General features: G+C 40.2%; 1 protein-coding gene across 1 annotated transcript in view; it reads left to right on the top strand.

Moving 5' to 3' along the window:
• LOC132822257 (sorbin and SH3 domain-containing protein 2-like) overlaps nucleotides 1-14,301 on the top strand; it is a 306,243-nt gene that overhangs the window by 109,652 nt on the left and 182,290 nt on the right. The window contains exon 2 of the mRNA XM_060835395.1: nucleotides 4,599-4,655. Within this exon, the coding sequence (XP_060691378.1) occupies nucleotides 4,646-4,655 (10 nt within the window). The 5' untranslated portion in view covers nucleotides 4,599-4,645. The remainder of the gene's footprint in view (nucleotides 1-4,598; nucleotides 4,656-14,301) is intronic.

Genomic DNA, 14,301 nt, shown 5'->3' with positions numbered 1-14,301 from the left:
CCTAGCTTTAAAAACGTTTACTGAAGTAGTGTCAACTACTTCACTGGGCAGGGAATTCCATAGATTCACAATCCTCTGGGCGAAGAAGTTTCTTTCCAATTCAATCCTAGATCTGCTCCCCCTAATTTTGAGGCAATGCCCTCTTGTTCCAGCTTCACCTTCCAGTGGAAACATATTCTCTACCTCTATCTTATCTATTCCCTTCGTAATTTTATATGTTTTTATACGACTCCCCCCCACCCCAGTTCTTCTAAATTCCAAAGAATATAGTCCCAGTCTATCAGTTTGCTCTCATAAGCCAACCCCCTCAAGGTCTGGAATCGACCTCATGAACCACATCTGCACCACCTCTAGTACCAGTACATCCTTTCTCAAGTAAGGAGACCAAAACTGCACACAGACCCCAGGTGTGGCTGCAACATAACATCTCTGCTCTTAAACTCAAGATGGATGTTGAGAAGAGCAAGCAATGAGCTGCAGATGTTAGGTCCCTGCTCAGATTTTCATACTATGAATTCTTGGTGTTTAGTCTCTATGCAGTAATTGGGAAAATGAGAGTCTGCATATTAAGATTAAGTAATGATGATATGTTAGTGAGCACTAATTGCCATTAATAGGCCTATTGTTGCACTTGTGAAAATCTCCTTTTGCCATCTGGGTGTTGGTTGGAAAATCAAACCTTTTGGTCTTGACATAGGGAAAGGCTTCACTTGACATACTCATCGTAATTATCCCAAATTTCCCATTGAAACATTTGTCATTCAGGACCTAAGAAGATTCTGCTCATGAAGGTGTGTTCATGCCGTGAGTCGCCACACTTGCCCAAGGTTTTATTGGACAAAGTCAGAAGTCACACGACACCAGGTTTGGTCCAACAGGTTGATTTGAAATCACAATCACCTGACGAAGGAACGAAGCTCTGAAAGCTGTGATTTCAAATAAACCTGTTGGACTATAACCTGGTGTGTCATGTGACTTCTGACTTTGTCCACCCTAGTCTAACACCTTGCACCTTCCAATCCAGGTTTATTGAGCTGTAGCTGCTTGAACGCTTTCTCAATAGATGACTGTAGCTGGCGGACCATCCTTCAGCTCAGGCACAGTCCCATTATTTGACAGTCAGCTCAACAGCCTGTCCCTGGAAGGGATGAAGACCCTTATTCCATGCATCTCCTTCCTGATGAAGGGCTTATGCTCGAAACGTTGAATTCCTTATTCCTGAGATGCTGCCTGGCCTGCTGTGCTTTGACCAGCAACACATTTTCATCCATGCATTAAGCACAATATTGTTGTTTGTGTACATTCTACTTCCACAGAAGGAGATAAGCACAAAGAGACATCAACATAGGGACATTAACTGCTTCCATGGATACTGATAGAGATGTCAATCCCTACAGCTCTGATTGTGTATTGCTTTTCAGAATTTCATGATGCAGGGGAAATTAGGAGTTAAATGATTTTGATTGAAAGATGGTTCAGTGTTTTGAAAGAGCTCGTGTTGCTGGAAATTAGCAAAGCATCATATGGTCTGTGTGTCTGATGATCCTGAGTGGTATTTATCCCAAAGCCTTAGTGGCAGTATCTTGTCTCATGCTAACCTTTGGTGAAAAGTTGCAGGTTCTCCTAATTGTAATGAGGGGTCAGTGAGCTGTCAGTGAATGAGCCACTAAGTGCTGTATCTCCTTTTTAGGTATGAGCTCTGGCAGGTGAGAGGCAGCGCCAATGTGGGGCCAGTCATTCTGTATCAGTAGCTGTAATGAAGTCTCAGATACTGATTGTTTGTGAGGTAACTGATGGAGATGCCTGGTGCACAGTTTCTGTGTAACAGTTCTCTGCAGTGGCACCCTTACAATGATAAACCTCACTCAAAGAGGCACAAAAGTTTGGGTAGGCTGTGGTACATAGCCTGGCACAACACTTCATCCTTTTTCAGTACTGGGTTTTCATGAGCTGGCCATGGATATTGATCTCCAAAGCTCCCCCTGTCTGCATCATTTGAGATGGCCTGTTGTCACCATCCTTGTGAAAAAGCACTTCCCTTTTCTGGTGTTCAGCATTCACAGGAACCTTCAGGAAATTATGGCATTTCCTTTTTTTTAACCAGGTCTGTGACAGCCCAAGGGTAGGCAGTGCAGCATGAGTGATGCTCCTGGCTTCCGACAGAGTGAAACGCTGCTTGGGCATCTTTTAATTGGAAGGTGAAGCCCAGAAGGTCCCAGTAGGGGACACAATTTCCTGCTTGATGACCACTGGTAGTTTACCTGTGTAGGCAAACACATTGAGATGAGAGGAAGTCTCTCTGACTGATGCTGAACAAGCCAGTCTGCTCCCGAGGGGAAGTACCTTGCGCTTCAGGCCTGCCTCCACGTTTATTCTCCAGAAAATAAGATTCTGTCCTCCATGTCAGATTTTCAAACTAGTTTTTAAACAACCAAGTTTAAATAGCATGCTTTTGCCTATCTGGAATTCAAGCACTTGACACAGAATCCAGTGATAACAACATTTCCCTTTTAATAATATGAAAGGACTGGATGGAAGGGAGAAACATTGTGAAGGATCACCATTTAAAATGTGAAGGCTGCAATATATTTCAGCTATTTATTATCTACTGTAATATATTCAAATGCAAGATAACATATATGAAGTATTGAGGTTTATTTAAATTGTTGTGTCTGTGGCCCCATTGAACTATGGATACCCCCTGGTGTTTCTCTTTTCTGTCTGATTGCTATTCATGGACTGAAGTGTAACAGACAGTATTTTTATTGGTGGCGCTAGAAATATAACGTTGATAAATGCTGAGCAAAAGTTGCTTGTACGTGGTTCTGCAAATTATCACTGGCCATTTGTATCATGACTTTCTGATTTTGAAACATTCTGCTCCTGACATACAAGAGCCATATAACTATAGTGGCTACCAGAGCTTGGTCAGAGACTAGGAATACAGTGGTGAGCAACTCATCTCCTGACAACCATCCAAAAGGCACAAATCAGGAGTGTGATGGAATATTCCCCACTTGCTTGGATGGATGCAGATCCAACAACACTCAAGCTTGACACCATCCAGGACAAAACAACCCACTTCATTGGCACCAAATCCACAAGCATCCACTCTGTCCATCACCGATGCTCAGTAGCAACAGTGTGTACTATCTACAAGAAAGCTTCTGAGTTAGCTTCCAACCTTCCAAACCTACAAATTTACCATGAGAACAAGTTCACCTCCAAACCACTGACCATCCTGACTTGGAACCATATCACCGTTCCTTCACTGTTGCTGGGTCGAAATCTTGGAATTCCCTCCCTAAGGGCATCGTGGGACCATCTACAACACGTGGACTGCTGCAGGTCTAGAAGGCAGCTCACCACCACCTTCTCAAGGGCAGCTATGAATGGCCACGAAGTGGTGGTACAGCCAGCAACATCCACATCCCATAAACAGATCTAAAAAGGCCTTTTTCAGCTTTGTGAATAACTTCACTTTAAAAAAAAAGCGAGACTCCAAAAAAAACTTGTAACTAATTTACAATTATTGCAGAAACAGCAAACTGGCTAAACATCCTGGGGTGAAAAACAGGATAAACTACTGCATGGATTTACGATTGTTTTTCCATTTGTCTCATCCAAAGACGAACCTTGAGTATTTGTACATTTCTTTTGTCTGTGTAAAGCAACGCATTAACAGCAATATCCCTCAACACTGATGCCCACTCCATACAATGAACGTGCCCTGTCACACTCTCTATTTGCTTCACTTGTTTCTCTGCTTTATTAAGCTTATTTCCTACCTCTGCCCAAGACCCCCTCTTGTTGCTTCCTCCCCGTTGCTTCTCTCCATCATGGCTGACCCCACCCAGTTCCAGTCACTCATCATCTTCTGTTTCTAGTCGCCATTGACCAATCCTAAAGGACCCCAATTGCATCCTCCAGCTTTCCTGCCCAGAATCAGTCTGTCAATTAAGAAATAGAAGAAAACAATTCAAATTTGTATTGTTACACCCAGCAGATTCTCAGCTTTAGCATGTTCCCCAACCTTTTTTATTTCCTGCCTTCTACTTCTGTCCTCATGTTTCTTGGGGGCATAGTGTACTTTATCAAGTTATGTGATTTATTTTCTTTCCATAGCCACACACACATTATGGAACGAGGCACACTTGCTGTGCTTAGTTGATATGTTAGTGGCAAATACCTTGGAGTTTGGAAGTACATTATAGTGTTATTGTTTCACAGTCTTGAGAAGCTGCTTCATCTCGTAATGTGTGGGATTTCACTTGACTGGTATGAGATTTATAATAAGCATTTATACTAACAGAGATAAAGACTTCTTTTATATGATAATGTGGAGTAATTGAACACCAGTCATATTTATAAACATGCCTTTGCAGATACATAGCATCAATATGAGGACAGCAGTATCACCGTTAAATAACATAAATTCCAATTGTTCTGATAAATAAGACAGGAGCCCGTCAAGTAGGAGGGTTTTCGGAATGAACGATCTAACGATTTGCAAATCACTGAAGGATTCTTGCATTGTTTTACATTGCCATTTTTGGTCTGGACTGCAGTAAAGCAGCTGAATTCTATTTATTTTTCAGGGGTAAACTGAATTCTCTGGAGTAGAACAGCTGGTCCTCTTATCACCATGAATACAGGTATGTACAGATCTCTTAAGAAGGTTTAATGTGTTACTTGCAGTAACCTAGACTTGGGATTGTTATACATGCCAAAGGAAATGTATCAAGTTGTATTTGAAGAGCAAGTGAAGGTAAGGTAATTTACACTTCTGAAAAATTTAGGAATCAGTTATTTGCAATATATAAGAGCTGCTATGCTTGAAACACAAAGTGATGAACTAAATGCTGAGATGTACGTTCTGAAATGGCTGTTGAATAGCAGATTTCAGAAGCAATATGTTCTGGTCAGTCTTTTTGTCTGAACTTCAAGTTTTAGGCAAGATTCCTGTGGATCAAACGATCTAGAAAATAGTCTTATTTGAAATGTTCCTAGCATTTTCCTGCTAAAGTCATGGATTTGTTTTCTTTATTTTCTATTTTCCCTGCTTGCTTTCCCCTCTCCCGAACCATATGTGCACTGAATGCCTAACTAATTGGCCATTTGTCATTTGTGAGCTTGACAGTAGCAAACTACTCAGCTGCAGCAAACATCATGACTGAAGCCACTGTTTTATTCACTTGGTGCCCACTGGTAGATTTCTAGCATAGCTCACACCCTCATCGGCAGTCAAGGCCCTGATTTTTCTCTCGGGACACTTTGGATGTTCTGAACGTTACTGGACAGTGTTCAATTCATGCTGGCTTTGTCCAGCTTTGATTCAGCAGCTCTTTTACTGGCTTCATTTTGAAAGGAGCAATTGCTGACTGCTTCTCAGCTGATTGAGGTGCCTGCCTGGCTTCCGGATCTTTCTTAACAGTTTTCACGTGCAGCAGCATTTTTAAGAATTAGAGAGAAATCTCTTGAATTTAAAAAAAAGACCAAACAAAAAGAAAAAAATCAACGGAAAGTAAGAATAACTGAACAAAAATAGAAAGATTCAAAAGTAGTAGGGGGTGTTAACCTGGAGCAGAGATAAAGAAAAGATTGTGGAAATTAACTACAATGTGAGAGCTAAGTCTTTTGTTTCAGATCTGTCACTGTCAATATTGTTTTTGGAAGACTGCAAGATTTTAATGTATCTGATTTGACAAAGTTTGAGAATGGCTGAATCAGACATTTGATTCAATGTGTAATGGATAATGACGACTGAGTCAAGCAAGACTTTATGGCAGAATGTGTATGCACAAGCTTTTGATGTTCCTTACTGCGTTTTGTCATTAGCTGTGCCAATAGAGCTAGGGATTTTGATATTTGGAAGGGCTTGACTGCTATTTGATTAACTTTACCTTTAATTGATTCCACCCCTCCCCACCCTGCAGCCCTTGCACAGTATGTGTGTTTAGATGAGCACTAATATTGTGCTAATAGCTTTACAGGATTATTTTCTCTGAGAATTGTTGTTAAGTGTATTGCTTGCACACCATTATCAAAACAGCAGGAGTCCCAGCAGGGCAGTAACACAAAATGAAGAGGGAGCATGGTCTCCCTGCTTTGTCAAGTATGAGATTGTGATGGCTGGTCAAACGGTCCATTTAATCAGCTCCTTAAACTGGCGAAATTGAGGAGAAGCAGACAGATACATTTTTCAATTAGCTTTAGCTTTGTGAATCACATTTAATTTTTTAAAACAAAATCATATGAGCCAGCAACAGGCTATTGGCTGAAAAATGAATTAAAATGTTCAGGCTAACATTACTTTTGTATGTTGTACATAAGGGTTTATTGTTTTATTAATTTATTCAAGCAATGCACAATTTGTAAATAATTATCACCTTTTCACAGATCTGGATTTTTCCACTAGCTCCCTTTATATGCAAATCCCTTAACGTATTATTTTCGAGATATCAATAAAGCTGTTTCTGTTACTATTGATTTATAAGTTTTGAGGCATCAGACAACCTAGCTGGACTATTAAAAATATGATGTCTTTAAATGTTCACACATCATGTGGGGAGTTAATTTTAAGTATTTTGGACAGGTATTTATTTCTAGAATTTCAGAGGATTTTAGTGACCTAACTGCAAATTGTTTGAAAAGTACATGTTACTGAAATCTAAATGTAGTGTGGTATTCTTCACACTATCTCAGATATTAAAATTTCAATGAGATTGACACACTGAGTATATTTACAAGCTTTCACTAAAATCTTTATATCAAAGAATATTTTTGTCAATTGATGCAACAGAAACTTCAGATGAACTTAAATTGGGATCCACTATATTTTTAAGTATTTTTAATCAACTTGTTTGATTACGGATGGTGGATATTATGACTCATCTCTGGAATAGGTGGGACATGAGTCCAGGCCTTCTGGCTCTGAGTTAAAGACACTGCTCGAGAGGTTAAAATGATCCTCTTTAATGTTAGTAAGAACCTTTAGCTGGTGGAAGCACCTAAATAGCATTCAGACACCTGAGCTGTTACACACGAGTCTCCACACTCAGGAATGTGAAGTCTTATAATGATCTGTCACTTGTCAGACTCTGCCAAAAAACATTGTTCTGCATCTCAGAGTTTGACTGCCATTTTCAAACCCCATCATTCCCTACTTGAATAATTATTTCCACGATGCATGCAAATTTTTATATATTCCCTCAAACGTCAGTTTCCCATTCATTTTGATTTTTCACACAGTGTCCTTTCTACACCCTAATTAAAGAAACGCTGATATCATGTATTAGACAAAGACTTCTTTGTAAACTCTTAAGTAAAACAAAACAAAATAAATAGACATGAATGCTGTATCTGTTAGTTCATTCATAGTACAGCTGAGATTGTGCGGGCTAACCCTACAATGGTAATCTGAATAACTCAGTTGGCTGGATGGCTGGTTTGTGATGCTAACAGTGTGGGTTCAATTCCCACACTGACTGAGGTTATCTAGAATGTCTCACCTTCTCAACCTCTCCCTCGCCTGAAGTGTTAAACCGCCACCAGTCATTTCCCTCTAATGAGAAGGCAGCCCTCGTAAGCCAAGAATGACCTTTACCGTCCAGTGTTTATACAGCTTAAATCTCAAAGTGGGGTCTGGTCTGGCACCAGGGTAAATCCTATGGAGGTGAGAGTTCTGTTCTGCTTTGCTTTGGAGTTTCGTACTTCATTTATTGCACGAATGTAGTATCAGTACAAAAGCTAAAATGCTTCACATTGACATTAAATTCCTAAGATAATAATGAAGGTTTTAATCAAATGTATTGCCAATCTGAGGTCCCAAACTTCATACGGTTCAGTGCCTCCAAGCTCACAATCCCACCAATATAAAATCCAACCATATTTGAAAGTGTCCTTATGATGAGTTTGTCAACCGAATAATAATCTACAGCAATACTTAAAGTATTTAATGTAATTTGACCTTCTAAAGCCCAGTAGACCGGTTGGAAGGGAGTATGTATCCTCAAGCTTGATAATTGTGCTTATTGCTGGGAACATTGTGAGGAGATTACGGACGGTGGTGAGTTTTTCTACCAATCACCCTAGATGACTAAAAGAAAAAAAATGAATTCAGTGACTGATTATCCACATCCATGTAAGCATTCTTTTGTGGCCAAAAAAAATCTATTTCTTTCCTGTAATAATTGGGTAATAATTCAGTATTGAATTTTGATTCCAAGCACTGCAGATTTTAGGCCATTTTAAAATGTAATTCAAAGCTGAAACTGTTTCAGACTTTCAAAGCCCCCCTTGGAGAAGAATTCTATCTGCTGAGTTCAAAATCGAATTGTGACTTTTTTAATGTTATCTTGCAGCACTGTTTTTAATCTTTATATTTAAGCTTTCTCAAAGATCACTTTTTGTTTTCAGTCTCCTGGGTTTTTTTGTGGATGTGAAACAAGCTGGCCAGAGGGAAAACTGACTTCCCTGTCTGAAGTATTGTGTGGTAATGATTAATTCATACCCATGTCCACAGGCTAGACCATTGCAATCTTCCTTCCCACTGAGCATCCCTTTCAAATGCACAGGGCCATGTTCCTTGGAAAATAGGATAAGTGAAAGCTAGAGGCTTAGAATGGCAGCAAACCTCTACATTTGTCTGCACCTTCTTAACCCATTTCCATCCAGTAACATTTCCTCTTTTGCCATAATGTGACAAAGTAGCTATTACATGTCCTTACACATGCTCCAATCCATTTACTGGATTCCTAGTGAGTCAAATATTTTACAGCTATGTTATTTTGCAATAATGTGTAACTGATTTTTAAGGATGTTTTTCCTCAGTTATTAATCTTTAAATGGGTAAAAACAAATGACCAAACGGTTCTTGTAAACTGAGTCAAATATTGTTTTGCCTGGTTTCTCTGCAGCCGTTTGACTTTTTAATTTCAAGTGATAGTCCTTTGGTTAAGACTCTCTGTGAGAAACTTTGTTTCCTTTATTCATCCTGAGTTCAATGCAACATTGTGGAAGAATGCAACTACAACACTGAAGTGAAGCAATTTAATAACTCTATATTGTTTTTGACTACCCGAAGAGAACCCTAGGGACTGAATGTATGTAGTTGAAATTTGTAAAAGAAATTTAATGTGATAAATAGGCTGCTAACTATTTCTTTTTTAAGAAATAAAATTTTGCTTCAAAGTATTTTAAAAATTAAGAGCTTCAGAGAATTTGAATGTTTTCTTGACTTTGATTTATTTAAAATGCCAGTAATTCAAATGTATTTATGAACATGTACAGAATTCAGAACTAAAACAACGTCGCCTAACTAAGCTCACCCTCAAGCAAATGTTTGGGAGGAACATGTGCTGAGGAGAAAGTGAGGACTGCAGATGCTGGCGATCAGAGCTGAAAAACATGTTGCTGGAAAAGCGCAGCAGGTCAGGCAGCATCAAAGGAGCAGGAGAATCGACGTTTCGGGCATAAGCCCTTCAGGAATTCCTGAAGAAGGGCTTATGCCAGGAACATGTGCTGAACAAAGTTTAAAACTGTTAGTTTCTTTTACCTCTGGACTGCTCGCTGCAGCCTGTTATGACATCGGAAAACAGTTAATATTTATTATTGATAAGTTAATAAACAATCTTATCCTAGAATGAACTGTAAGTTTCCATTTTCTTGTAATTTTCTCCCATTTTGCTATAATTACTTTAGCGATACCTTCTGGAGACATTTAAGAAAACATATTACTGTGCACACTTGCAGCTTGGTTACTAATGATTAATAAGAAATAGCAGTGAGTGGAAAGTTTTATAAATTGTGATGATTAATGTAGCATAACTATAAAAATATTTGCAACTGTTTCAAAGAGCTTCTTTCACAAAACGTTACCGAAGGCTTTTGTGCTCTTGTACCTTGTTAATGCTGTACTCTGCATGAAATAAATGGTTTAGTCATGATGCTCACTGAGATTAAAATGGATTATAGATAATTGAAGAAATAGTTGAGAAAAGTTCAGCTGGTTCTTATACTGAAAAAATGATTGTTATTTGAAACAGCATTTGTATAGAAATGCAATGCATGTACTAATACTAACCAAGGACTCTATTCAAGAAAAAGTTGGATTTCCTGGCAATTCTAATAGTTTATTGTAAGACAAAAGGAGAAGAATTAAGCCATTTGTATGATCAAATCAGCTTCATTTAATTATGGCTGATATGTTTTGCAACTACATTCTCCTGTTTTCTCCCTGTAACTCTTGATCCCTTTACCAATCAAGAACCTATCTATCTCTGTCTTAAATACACTCAATGATTTGGCCTCCACAGCCCTCTGCGGCAGTGAGTTCCACAAATTAATCACACGCTAGCTGAAGAAATTCCTCTTTATTTCAGCTCTCAAGGGTTGTCCCTTCACTCTGAGGTTCTGCCCTTGGGTTCTATTCTCCCTGACATTTTCTCCTTATCCACCCCATCCAGGCCTCTCAGTAATTTAGGAAGTTTCAATGAGATCCACCCTCACCTTCTATCCTCCATCAAGTACAGACTCAGTGTCCTCAACTGCTTCTCATACGATGAGTTTTTCATTCCTTGATTCACTCTTGTAAACCTCATCTGGACCCTCTCCAATGCCAGCTCATCCTTTCTTACATTTGGGGCTCAGAACTGTTTACAATATTCCAAATGCAGTCTGACCAGAGCCTTGGCCAGCATTAGCAGTATATCCCTGCTCTGGTATTTTAGCCCTCTTCAAATGAATGCTAATGTTGTGTTTGTCTTTCTAACAGCCAACTGAACCTGCATATTAACCTTAAGGGAATTGTGAACTAGGACTCCTATATCCCTTTGTGCTTCACATTTTTGAAGCCATTCTATATTTAGAAAATAAACTCAAGTTACTATAGTCTTACCAGAAAATAGACTATGATTCTATTCTTCATACCAAACTGCATAACCTCACACTTTCCCACATTGTATTCCATCTGCCAGTTTTTTGTCCACTCTCCCCTGCAGCATCCCCACTTCCTCAACATTACCTGTCCCTCCACCTATCTTTGTGTCATTTGCCAACACAGCAACAATGCCCTTAGTTCCTCGTCCAGATTGTTAATGTATAACGTGAATAGTTGTTGTCCCAACATGAACCCAGCAGAACTCCATAAGTCACCTCCTGCCATTCTGAAAAGGATCCCTTTATCCCTGCTCTGTGCCTTCTGCCAGTCAGCTAATATTCTATTCATGGCAGTACCTTGTCCCTAATACCATCATTCTTATCAACTCCCCTTCCACCATGGGGCCTTGTCAAAGGCCTTCTGGAAATCCAAATAGATCACATCCATTGGCTCTCCTTTCTCTAACTTTCTCATTACCGCCTCAAAAAATTCTAACAAATTTGTTAGGCCTCACCTAGATGAAGTCATGCTGACTCAGCCCTATTTTACCATGCACTTCCAGTCTCATAGCTAATAATGAGGGTCTAGATTAGAATGCTGCTGGAAAAGCACAGCAGGTCAGGCAGCATCCGAGGAGCAGGAAAATCAATGTTTCGGGCAAAAGCCCTTCCTCAGGAATGAGCTCTTCTTCATAAAGGGCTTTTGCCAAAATGTCGATTTTCCTGCTCCTCGGATGCTGCCTGACCTGCTCTGCTTGTCCAGCACCACATTAATCTAGACGTTGATTTCCAGAATCCACAGTCCACACTTTTGCCTCATAATGGCCTATAAGCTGACCGGCCTATAATTTTCCAACCACTGCCGCCCTCCCTTCTTAAAGAGGGGTGTTACATTAGCCATTTTCCCATCCTCTGAGACCATTCCTGACTCCAGTGTTTCCTGAAAGAACACCACCCATGCCTCTACAATTGTCTCCGCTACCTCCATCAGAATCCTGGGTATAGTCCATCCAGCCAGCTGGTTTATCAGCCTTCATATCTTTCACATTCTCCAGCACCTTCTCCTTAGTGATGGCCACTACTTACATCTCTGCCCCAGCTTTTCTTGAAGTTCTGGTATGTTACTTGTATCTTTCAGTTTGAAAACTATTGTAAAGTAGCTATTCAGTTTATACACCACTTTCTTGTTCCCCATTTCTACTTCTCTAGTTTCATTTTCCAGGGGTCCAATGTCAACTCTTGTGTCTCTCTCACCTTTAATGTATTTAAAATTCTTACAATCTTCTTTTATGTTGCTAGCTAGCTGACCCTCATATTTCATCCTCTCCCCTCCTATTACTTTTTCAGATATCTCCTGCTGGTTTTTAAAGACTGACCAATCATCTGGCTTCTGACTAATCATCACCATTCTTTTGCTTTTATGTTGTCCCTGACTTCCCTTGACAACCATGGTTGCCTCATCCTCCCCTTAGTATGTTTCTTCTTCCTTGGGATGAATATCTGCTGTGCCTCCCAACTTATCCCCAGAAAAGCCTGCCATTGCGGCTTCACCATCTTCACTGATAGGTTCTTGTTGCAGTCACCTCTGGCCAGCTCTTCCCTCATGTCTTTGCAGTTATCTTTACTCTACTGCTTTTCCTCCTGAACTGCAGGGTGAATTCTATCATATTCTGGTCTCCCTCATCCAATTCCTTTACCTTAATCTCCCTAATCCGGTCTGCCTCATTACAAATCACCAAGTCCAGAAGTGCCTGTTTCTTGGTAGGCTCTACCTCAGACCATTCCAAAGAAAGTCTGATAGATGATCCACAAAATCCTGTTCTTGCTGATTTTCCCAATCCACGTTTATATTGAAGTCCATCATGATTATTGTCATAGTACCTTCCTTAAGTGCTTGTTCCATCTCCTGATTTATTTTCTTCCCCACATTCTGACTACTGCTAGGGGGCCTATACATAACTCCCAACATGGTCTTTTCTCCCTTTGCAATTCCTCAACTTGACCAATTCTATGCCTTCTGACTCAATATTGCTGCTTGCAAGCGATTTAATTTCATGTCTTACTTACAAGGCAACTCCACCCCCCCCCCCCCCCCCCCGGCCATCCTTTTGAGAAGCTGTGAATCCTCGAATATTTAAAAGCCCTACAGTGCGGAAAGAAGCTGTTCAGCCCATCGAATCAGCACCGACCCTCCAAACAGCATCCCACCACATTCTGGATTAGTGGTGTTGGAACAGCACAGCAGTTCAGGCAGCATCTGAGTTTTACCTAGCACCCCACCAAAGCCAAGCCCCCATCCTATTGCCATAACTCAACATTTCCCATAGCTAATCCATCTAGCTTGCACAGGATACAATGGACAACTTAGGCATGGCCGATTCATGTAACCTACATATTTTTGGGAGGAAACTGGAGCACCTGGCAGAAACACACCTCGACATGGGGATAACATTGCAAACTCCACACAAACAGTTACCGAGGTTGGAATCGAACCCGGGTACCTGGTGCTGTGAGGCAGCAGTGCTAACCACCACTCTCAGCCCTGTTCCCCTTGCAGCCATATCTCTGTGATGCCTACAACATCGTACCTGCGAATTTCAATCTGCTGTACAAGTTCATTTACCTTGTTTTGCATACTGTGTGCATTTAAGTACAACACCCTCAGTGCTATATTGATTACCCCTTTTCTCATAACTGTCCTTTTACCTGCTATGCCTGAAGTTAGATTCCTGAGCCTTATCATTCCCCATCTTATTATTTGTTCTACAAATTTTAATGAACTCTGCAGAGCCCTCATCCCCCTTTGATATTTCCCACAACTTTCCTTGCCTATGTACTGACCCTCCAGCCCCGACTTGAAGCCCTGTCCATGACCCTAGACCAACAACAAGGTAGCTGCATCTTGATGATCCTCTCTGATTGCTTAGTAAGCCACTCAAATTCATGTGCAATTTGAGGGATGTTCAACAAAAACTGGCTTTGCCAGTAGCATACACATCGATTGAAAGAACAAAGAAAATACATCAACATAGAATGAGCTGTTTGGCCCTATTGTGCCAACTCCACGTGAGGCCTATGTATTGTAATACCATTTCTCCTTATTCTTTAATATTTTTTATCTCAGGTATTTGTATAATTTGATTCTAAATTTCATGACTGAAATAACTATTTGTACAAATACATTCTGCAGCTGTGTTATTTTAAATGAAGCTTTTTTTCTAAACTCACTTTTGATGGATTGAATGCAAATCCTACCACGTTGCTACTGTCACCTGAAAGGGAAGAGGTAACTTGAATTAGTGCATAAATGTTGATGGAGCTAACAAGGGTCCACTGGGAGATATGCATATTCAACAATTTGAGGACCTTGCAATGTGACAGCAAATTTGCAGAGGGAAGGTGACTTCCATGTTTTGTGACTGT

This window comes from Hemiscyllium ocellatum, chromosome 2 (assembly GCF_020745735.1).
Source record: "Hemiscyllium ocellatum isolate sHemOce1 chromosome 2, sHemOce1.pat.X.cur, whole genome shotgun sequence".
In the NCBI taxonomy this organism is placed as follows: domain Eukaryota; kingdom Metazoa; phylum Chordata; class Chondrichthyes; order Orectolobiformes; family Hemiscylliidae; genus Hemiscyllium; species Hemiscyllium ocellatum.
This window is presented reverse-complemented; position numbering and strand designations above follow the sequence as displayed.